The sequence below is a fragment of the Mixophyes fleayi genome, unplaced genomic scaffold (assembly GCF_038048845.1).
Source record: "Mixophyes fleayi isolate aMixFle1 unplaced genomic scaffold, aMixFle1.hap1 Scaffold_1979, whole genome shotgun sequence".
NCBI classification, from domain to species: domain Eukaryota; kingdom Metazoa; phylum Chordata; class Amphibia; order Anura; family Limnodynastidae; genus Mixophyes; species Mixophyes fleayi.
In genome coordinates this window covers 63,320-72,274 of record NW_027446216.1, presented here as the reverse complement: position 1 = coordinate 72,274, position 8,955 = coordinate 63,320, and the positions used below count along the sequence as shown (strand labels likewise).

The following is an 8,955-nucleotide window of genomic DNA, read 5'->3' as shown; positions in this document are numbered from 1 at the left end:
GTATGCTTTATGAGAGCCGACAGAATTAAATATGTTGTGTTGGCACCGGTACCTGGTCTGCAGAAGAACTATAGCCAGTGGTCAACAGATTTCTAATGAGAAGCCCGGACAGCACAGCCTGCTCTAGAGGCGCTAAATACCGGTCAGGCAGCTGATACTAGTCGGGTCAGAGTTCCTTCTAGCCGCCTAGATGCAGCAGGGAGCACGGGGCAGTTAGAGAGCAGCCAGGTGCAGTTTGGTAACAGAAGGTAAGGACAGAATGATTTACTGACATACGAGATCTAAAAGGCATTTCATTCATGTTTGCTGAAAGCGAACACGTTATGTTTATAGACGGGTACCCGGACAGTAAGAGCTGCACGTGGGCTTGTGTTTGCAAGGAACACAAAGAGCAGCGGGATCCAACAAGTGTCATAGCCTCGATTAAGAAGATTTGGGTGGCTCTTAAAAGAGCCTTTGTGGCAACTCGGAAAGGAGGAATTTGCAGATTACTTGGCGCTGGTGTACTTGGTGACGGCCTTGGTGCCCTCAGACACGGCGTGCTTGGCCAGCTCACCGGGCAGCAGTAGACGCACAGCGGTCTGGATCTCCCGGGAGGTGATGGTGGAGCGCTTGTTGTAGTGAGCCAGGCGGGAGGCTTCTCCTGCGATGCGCTCAAAAATGTCATTAACAAAGGAGTTCATGATACCCATGGCCTTGGAGGAGATGCCGGTATCAGGGTGGACCTGCTTCAGCACCTTGTACACGTAGATAGCATAACTCTCCTTCCTGGTCTTTCTACGCTTCTTCCCATCTTTCTTCTGGGTCTTGGTCACGGCTTTCTTGGAGCCCTTTTTGGCCGCAGGAGCAGACTTTGCTGGATCAGGCATTCTTAAAACAAATACTGGTCAGTGAGTCAGCGACTATTACTTGCACCTCCCACAATCGCCCTATTTATAGGCAGCCCATGTAAATAAGACTTATATCCAGCTCTATATGCTATTGGCTAGTCATGTCATGTGATGTGTTTCAATATCATACCCACCTCTATCTTATACGGATTGGTGGATACCTGAACATCAGCTGCATTGGCTAGTCCGAAAACAGACCAATCAGAGATGCAGGAGTTTGTCACTGAAAGGTATAAATAAAAGGATGAGGGAGGAGTTTAATCACAGTAGTTTATTACGAAATACGCAACTGAAAATGTCTGGTAGAGGCAAACAAGGCGGAAAGACCCGGGCTAAGGCCAAGACTCGCTCATCTCGGGCTGGGCTTCAGTTTCCAGTTGGACGTGTTCACCGTCTTTTGAGAAAGGGTAATTATGCCGAGCGTGTGGGAGCCGGAGCTCCTGTCTATCTGGCCGCCGTGCTCGAGTACCTAACGGCTGAGATTCTGGAGTTGGCAGGAAATGCCGCCCGTGATAACAAGAAGACCCGCATCATCCCCCGCCACCTGCAGCTGGCTGTGCGCAACGATGAAGAGCTAAACAAGCTGCTCGGTGGGGTGACGATCGCCCAGGGAGGCGTCCTGCCCAACATCCAGGCCGTGCTGCTGCCCAAGAAGACCGAGAGCCACAAGGCAGCTAAGAGCAAGTGATTTACTCCCCACTGACACCCCCACAACACAAAGGCTCTTTTCAGGGCCACCCACATTTTCTTGCGAGAGCTTTATACATTACTTATTGCTTTATCTGGATAGTCGGAAGCTCACTGACAGTTTTACTATTGAGCTAGACGAGAAACAGCCTTTTCTCCTCAGATTCTGCTGTTCAGTCCTTCAAACTTTCATTTAATATTCCTTGCGTCCTTCAGAACGCCTGCTTTATATTTTGCTTACCACTTAAATCTGAAGCGATAATATTACTATTAGAATTTTACCTACGTAAGACCTGACAGGCTCCCGAATTAAAGTTGAAAGACTAGAAAACCATTTATTGTAAACAATCTTAAAAATTACAATGTATCTGATAAACGGCAGACGTCACTACTGATCACACGGTGGTAGTATTGATTTACACACAGTAATAGTATATAAGAGATACGTTACTACGGTGTATGACACTTGTCAGCACAGTGAATCGGAGACCAATACAAGCTTCCTATGGTGTCGATAACAAATACTTGATGATAATCACTGGATTTAAATAATCTGACATAACCGTCCAATAGGTAGCAGTTGTATAGCGTATGACCTAGTAAGAAAATAATCCCGTAATATAAACATAAGGAGTTTCCGTCCTTTGCTCATTTTGTTCAGGGGCAGTAAACGGTTTATGAAGCTACACACGGGGTGTAGAAGAGCGACATAATTGCTTATAGAAAATAACCATTGTCACGGTGCACTGACGTTATGTGTATGTAACTATCAATGTGTGTGTAAACTAGTCAGATGTCTGGAGGTATTTGTTACCGGGGACCATAAGGGGTTCACATCTGCTTTGTTGAGCCAGAAGCAGTCACCACCACAGGGTAAAAGATAGAGGATGGATGGGGGGGGTACATTATAGCTCAGTCAAGACCGAGTGGGTGGCTCTCAAAAGAGCCTTTGTGTAACGGGGCACCGGAGTGCGGATCTGCAGTTTTACTTCTTCTTAGGAGCTGTCTTCTTGGGCTTCGCTGCTTTCTTAGCCGGGCTCTTGGTCACTTTAGGCTTCGCTGCCTTCTTGGCCACTTTAGGCTTAGCCGCCTTCTTGGCCGGGCTCTTGGTCACTTTAGGCTTCGCTGCCTTCTTGGCCGGGCTCTTGGCCACCTTCTTGGATTTCACAGCGACTTTTGGCTTCTTTGGGCTTTTTGCAGCCTTCTTGGCAACTGCCGGTTTTTTCGCCTTTTTAGGGCTCTTGGATGCGCTCGGAGCCTTCTTGGGGGACTTGGATACTTTCTTGGCTTTGGCCACTGCTGCCTTCTTCACCGCCTTGTCCTTGCTGTCCAACTGTTTCTTGTTCAGCTTAAAGGAGCCGGAGGCACCGCTGCCTTTCACCTGGATGAGGGTTTCTTTGGTCACCAAGCTCTTGATCGCCAACTTCAGGCGGCTGTTGTTCTTCTCCACATCGTATCCTCCGGCAGCCAGAGCTTTCTTCACAGCGGCCAGGGAAATCCCATTACGCTCCTTGGATGCAGCTGCCACCTTTACAATCTGCTCAGACACGCTGGGACCGGACGCTTTGCTGCTCTTCATGGATCCTGCTGAAGCTGCTTTCTTGGGCCGCTTACTCTTGGCGGGGGCCTCTGCTGGAGCAGCAGGCGCTGCGGCTGGGACTGGCTCAGACATCCTCCAATACAAATGACTATGACTCTATGCTCAAACTGACACGTTTAGTTGTAGGACTTGTTCAACCAAGAATTTATATACAGCTCAGGGATATGCGGCCATTGGCTGAGATAAAGAACCAGCCGCTGTGTTTATTGGTGGATAGCGAAGCCACGCCCACTATTCCTTCTCTGCAGTTCCAGGATGTCTGCGATCTCTTTTGTGTTTCTTTTGAGGGAAGTAATGAGACCTTTATAGGACATATGATAGTGTCTGCTCGTTCTCCAGCTTGTCAGCTGTAAATCATGTGCTGACATTTGCTGCTGAGTAAGCTTATCAAAGGTACTAAAAACATATCCGACCTCTTTACCATCTACAACGGGTCTCATCTCTCTTATCCATACATTAATGGCAGGGTCCTACCAGATAACTCTCAATAGATGATTACCAGCAGCCTAGAGCTTGAGATAGTCAGCTGCCACAGGTAGAAACGACTGCAGATGTTCACAGACAAACACAGCTTGTTGTGTTCAGGTCATCTCAACAACCCCTTGCGGTCTGCGGGAACTGCTGGTAACTTGTCCAGCTTCCCTTCATCCCCTTCAGTTGGCATTGGGAGGAAGGGGACATTAATCGAATTTTTGCTAAGCAAACCACCTGATGTAATGAAAAGGCATTGTCCAGGGCTATTATAGCCACCTACGTATTCGGATATATAGTGACCCCAGGTCACCAGTGGTTTGGTTTTGTGCGGGAAAAATGTCTGAAACAATCAAAGCCTCCAGCAGAGGCCTCGGCCGTGGAGACTCCAAGAAGAGCAGGAAAACATTGGATCACAAATACAAATAATTGCACAGTGATTTCAGATCGATAATTTAAAACCCGTGTTTGTCATTATCAACAAGGCATAAATATAGATCTACAAAAGTGATTATATTCCCTGACGTGGTTCGAATCCTTTTACTATCCCTAGTTATTATCCCTCTCGTCTTCGCTGAATGTGATGCAATGGCACCCCCGTGTGGTCAATGTGGATAGCTTTTTTACATACATTGTAATTATCGTGACTGGAAACACTTAATTTTTTATTATTACACATCATTTAATTCGAGAGCTTGCCAGGCCTTCTTAAGTTATAATAATATATAATATTAAAAATTACGAGTCAAGTAATAAGCAAAGAATTTAGGCGGGCATTTTGAAAGTTAAGACGCAGTTTTTAAGCCAATCAATTTGAAGGGCGTTCTTAACTCATCCAATTGCATTGCAGCACACTGTATAAATAGGATTGTTAAGAATCTGCATCTTATATTCTTTATAGAATCAGTAGAACTATGGCCAGGACCAAGCAGACCGCTCGTAAGTCCACCGGTGGGAAAGCTCCCCGCAAGCAGCTGGCAACTAAAGCCGCCCGGAAGAGCGCCCCAGCTACCGGTGGTGTGAAGAAACCTCACCGTTACCGGCCAGGCACCGTCGCTCTGAGGGAGATCCGCCGCTACCAGAAGTCCACTGAGCTGTTGATCCGCAAGCTGCCCTTCCAGCGCTTGGTGCGGGAGATCGCCCAGGACTTCAAGACCGACCTGCGCTTCCAGAGCTCGGCTGTCATGGCTCTGCAAGAGGCCAGCGAGGCTTATCTGGTGGGGCTCTTCGAGGACACCAACCTGTGCGCCATCCACGCTAAGAGGGTGACCATCATGCCCAAAGACATCCAGCTGGCCCGCAGGATCCGAGGGGAGAGGGCATAAGGACTCGGCACTGACTTACACACAGCACAAAGGCTCTTTTCAGAGCCACCAAATCTTTCTCTAAACGAGCTGCAGCATTATTCTGTGTAGTAACATTTTAATCAGAAGTTATTATCTATGTGTAAAATCTCTGCATTTTGTTTGCCGATGTGGATTCTAATTACACATATTCTATATGATCAGCGCGATTAGATAATTAACACTGGGCCGTTGTTGTCCACGTCTGACTCGTTTCCTTTGTTCCCTCTGGTAATACTGTGCAATTCACGAGAATCCGTCAACATTCCCCTCCCAAAGCCAACAGCCTTTTACACAATATCTCGGGAAAAGGTGGGTGGCTCCAAAGAGCAAGCGGGTTCCGGGGTAGTGATTCACTTGCACATCCACCCAAATATGGCAAGCAGCATGTGGGGGTATAAATTAGTAGACGCATGCTGTAAACAGATTAGACCGCTCAATTTATACACGGGATGAAATCGATGTGGCCCCATTATAGCTAATATAAATTACAGACTGAACGATGGCGTCGATAATCACAGTATTGTGCAGAAACAAGTAATCATAGGTGTGTGTGTAACGTGATATTAGGGAGCTAAACCTCTCACGGTCCTGGACATTAGTCGTACAGCTCTTTACAGACATAGTGGGCGGCCCTTAGAAGGGCCTTTGTGGTTTGTAATGGGATAGACAAAGAAATTAGCCTCCGAATCCGTACAGAGTGCGACCCTGACGTTTCAGGGCATACACGACATCCATGGCTGTGACAGTCTTTCTCTTTGCGTGCTCTGTGTAAGTGACGGCATCACGGATCACATTCTCCAGGAAGACCTTCAAGACACCGCGGGTTTCCTCGTAGATGAGCCCAGAGATGCGCTTCACACCTCCCCTACGAGCTAAACGACGGATAGCTGGTTTAGTGATGCCCTGGATGTTATCACGGAGAACCTTCCTGTGCCTCTTAGCACCGCCTTTCCCGAGCCCCTTGCCTCCTTTACCGCGTCCAGACATGATGTAACTTTCAGTCAAAAATGTTCCAACTGATACAGTTTAGCTGCGCAACAAGCTTCTTTTATGCAGCTGGGTCGGACCTGATAGGGGACATAAGAGGAAGGGGGCGTGTCCAGTAGGCAGCGGTTCTTTGTACGTTGTGTGACGCGGGCTTCGGTTCCCCCCTTATCACTGATTCGCTGAGCGCTCAACCGTTTGCGAATTTAAAATTCCCGCTCAGTCGCTCCTATTGTTTGCAGTGTATAGCTTACGAAGTAAAGCAATTTAATGTCTCCTTTAGTTGATCGATTGTACATGGCTGTGTGCGCGGTTTTTGGTTGTTTGACTGCATATTATGTAAATGTAAAACATTCTAGTGGTTTAAGCTACAAGATAATCATTATGATAGTTCACAATGTAGTATTTGTAGTAAAAACCCAAAGACTAATCCTCTACAAAGTAAGCTGAGCAAAATATGTTCGCTGGCATCTGTGTACTTCTCTGGCTTTATCAAATTCCTTCTCTTAATTATTTTTCAACACCAAGAGCAGGGTGCTGGGCATAGTTGAGATGTATATTTAGTCTGCTTGCAGCCTCTCATGCCCATATTGAAGGTACCTTGACTCAGCACTGTCCATTCATTCTGTAACACAGGCTGCAAAGTAACAAACACATATTACTATATATTATTTTTAATTAATTTTATAGCTTGAGATCTCTCAAGATACATAAACAAGTTTTTGATCACAAGTCAAACTGCATCTTACAGTGGTCTCCACCTGCACACAGTGGATACAGACATGTTGGGGGTAAACCAATATACATGAACAATGCAGCCTTCAGTGCAACATCAATTAATTAGGAACAAGAGGAATCTCTGTACTTCAGGCCTCAGTGGTCACTACCTACTGGTCACTTGATATCTTGTATTCTCATGAATATTAGTTCAGGAAACAACATGGCTGCCTCACTGCATACATGAAGGGTGTAATTTAAAGAGGATCTGTCATGTTTTACAAGCCTGTTTCACATGGGAGTGATCAACATACTAAGAACATACCGAGCAGCGATCTGTCCCTCCAGATGAGATCAACATGTCAGCCGGGCTGTTTACCACACTGGCTGGGTTGTTCAACGTGATAACCACCAACACCATGGAAGCAATTGATTCTGGAGGGACAGTCCTGCCGTCCCACATTTAAGGACTTTTGTCCTGATTCGGTGACAGTTGGGAGATATGTCCCACTGAGTGATGCCCCTTCAATGTCACAAGTACTAGTGGCCGGTGTGTGCAGCACCTAAGGGATGTTTTTAGGGGAGCAGGCTGGGGACGTCCCAGCACTTCCAAAGCCAATGGGGCATATTTAAGAAAGCACAATAGTGCTCTTACCGTGAAATTAAGGTCCCTCTGTGTCCTCCGCATATTTATAAAGGGTGCATCGTAGCAGATATCGTGGATATATGCTGCTTTGCACTCCTCTACGTTTTTGGGAGCAGTCACCGAATAGTATGGTGACTTCTCTTGGCCGTAATCTAACATGTTCCGAAAAAAACTATTTTTTTGGGGGAAACTTGTCTTGATAATGTACGCCAGCTGAAGCTGGCGCTTATTATCATAAATGTCAGATTTCAGTGCTGTCAGATTTCAGTGCTGTCAGCTCTGGTCCGAAGAGCAGAGCTGGACAGCGCATGTGTGGAGGGATCACATGATCCCTCGCTGTCATTCACCGCTGTCTCTGCAACTATAGTTGCAGAGACAGATCGGGGATGTTTTTTTTTGCGCATGTGCAGTTTTTCGAACTGCACATGCGCAGTTCCAGAGTAAAGGAAAATGAAGAACACCTGGAGGAGATCCGTGGACACCGCATTCGGAAGAGGCGGGGTAAGTGCGATTTTTTTTTTTATCACAGGAACAGCAGTTTATCGCAACTGCTGCTTCTGTGATCCGTTTTTAATAAATCTGAGAAATAGTTCAATCCTTATCCATGCGATAAGGATTGATAACTATTGTTCATTTTTGCCGATGATTGATAAATGTGCCCCAATGTGAGGTGACCATGGCCCTTCCTTGTGCGCACACAATAACACTTTATTACATTACCTGCTTCCAATTCCTTCCGCCTTCTATCCAAACTACATCTCCCAGAATGCAGCTCGGCATTGACAAGGGTTGCCGGGAAAGCGGGCTCTATAATAAAGCGGACATCTCAGCCACAAGTAGCTTATTGGACAGCAGGTGGCGATGTTGTAATACTAAACTAGCTGAGAAGTAATTTCTCTCATGAATGGTGTTTCTACTTTATAACGTGTTTGTTTCAAGTTTCACAAGAACTTTATAAGCATTAAAGCACCATTATAAAATTAAACAACACTTTTTTTTCCATTTAAAAGCAAAGTAATATAGTTTCAGAGACGACACAAAACAGGAGAGGAAGGGTTTTAGTATCACATTATTTATACTAATTTCATGTTTAAGAGGTATAGAAATACTCTTCTAGTTTTTTTCTTCCCATTAATTCACTGCTAAATCTAAATATTGTATTTACAATTTTTATCACTGAAATAAATAAAAGTTTAATTCGGGCTGCATTTGGATGGACCATTGATGAGGCTGAAGAATACACCATCATACCCAGACCACCAAACTCTCCTTTACTGAAATTCAAAACTGAGGGAAGAGATACACAAATTAAACTGTTGCGGTACTGTAAGTCTCAGTGTAGAAGGGTATCCTGAGGAAGACAGCACTGGAGCCAACAAGGAGGTTAAAAAAGAAGAGGATTCTGCTTACTAGACCTCTGATCAAGGGCAGGTAAGTCTGGGCTCCCGTACGCTCTCACCGGGATTGACAACAGCGAATCTGAACATGATAGCGGTCAGCCAATCAATGGCTAGCCAGTCCCGGCTCTTAGTCGACCATTTGAATTTTGCTGAGTCCAGCGCAGCCTGAAGAGGACAGAGTCACTTCAATCAATTTCAGCACCGAACAGGAGAA

At 45.9% G+C, this 8,955-nt stretch overlaps 5 protein-coding genes across 5 annotated transcripts; 2 read left to right on the top strand and 3 right to left on the bottom strand.

Moving 5' to 3' along the window:
- Window positions 1-340: 340 nt before the first annotated feature.
- Window positions 341-890, bottom strand: LOC142120125 (histone H2B 1.1-like). Its single transcript, XM_075194170.1, has one exon. It carries the CDS (start codon window positions 867-869, stop codon window positions 489-491), a length of 381 nt encoding a protein of 126 aa, XP_075050271.1. The 5' UTR covers window positions 870-890; the 3' UTR covers window positions 341-488.
- A 280-nt stretch (window positions 891-1,170) lies between these two features.
- LOC142120133 (histone H2A type 1-like) lies at window positions 1,171-1,781 on the top strand. Its single transcript, XM_075194177.1, has one exon. The coding sequence runs from the start codon at window positions 1,186-1,188 to the stop codon at window positions 1,576-1,578; it is 393 nt and encodes a 130-aa protein (XP_075050278.1). The 5' UTR covers window positions 1,171-1,185; the 3' UTR covers window positions 1,579-1,781.
- Window positions 1,782-2,338: 557 nt separating this feature from the next.
- On the top strand, window positions 2,339-5,081 carry LOC142120130 (histone H3). Its single transcript, XM_075194175.1, has 2 exons — window positions 2,339-2,450; window positions 4,550-5,081. Exon 2 carries the CDS (start codon window positions 4,563-4,565, stop codon window positions 4,971-4,973), a length of 411 nt encoding a protein of 136 aa, XP_075050276.1. The 5' UTR covers window positions 2,339-2,450; window positions 4,550-4,562; the 3' UTR covers window positions 4,974-5,081.
- On the bottom strand, window positions 2,490-3,249 carry LOC142120129 (histone H1.5-like). Its single transcript, XM_075194174.1, has one exon. The coding sequence runs from the start codon at window positions 3,247-3,249 to the stop codon at window positions 2,563-2,565; it is 687 nt and encodes a 228-aa protein (XP_075050275.1). The 3' UTR covers window positions 2,490-2,562.
- A 588-nt stretch (window positions 5,082-5,669) lies between the features above and the next one.
- LOC142120120 (histone H4) lies at window positions 5,670-5,998 on the bottom strand. The gene has a single exon (XM_075194166.1). The coding sequence runs from the start codon at window positions 5,979-5,981 to the stop codon at window positions 5,670-5,672; it is 312 nt and encodes a 103-aa protein (XP_075050267.1). The 5' UTR covers window positions 5,982-5,998.
- Between the last annotated feature and the right edge of the window lie 2,957 nt (window positions 5,999-8,955).

Bases quoted from the DNA above. Each gene is read 5' to 3' on its own strand.
- LOC142120125 (XM_075194170.1), bottom strand. From the start codon at position 869: ATGCCTGATCCAGCAAAGTCTGCTCCTGCGGCCAAAAAGGGCTCCAAG.
- LOC142120130 (XM_075194175.1), top strand. From the start codon at position 4,563: ATGGCCAGGACCAAGCAGACCGCTCGTAAGTCCACCGGTGGGAAAGCT.
- LOC142120133 (XM_075194177.1), top strand. From the start codon at position 1,186: ATGTCTGGTAGAGGCAAACAAGGCGGAAAGACCCGGGCTAAGGCCAAG.
- LOC142120129 (XM_075194174.1), bottom strand. From the start codon at position 3,249: ATGTCTGAGCCAGTCCCAGCCGCAGCGCCTGCTGCTCCAGCAGAGGCC.
- LOC142120120 (XM_075194166.1), bottom strand. From the start codon at position 5,981: ATGTCTGGACGCGGTAAAGGAGGCAAGGGGCTCGGGAAAGGCGGTGCT.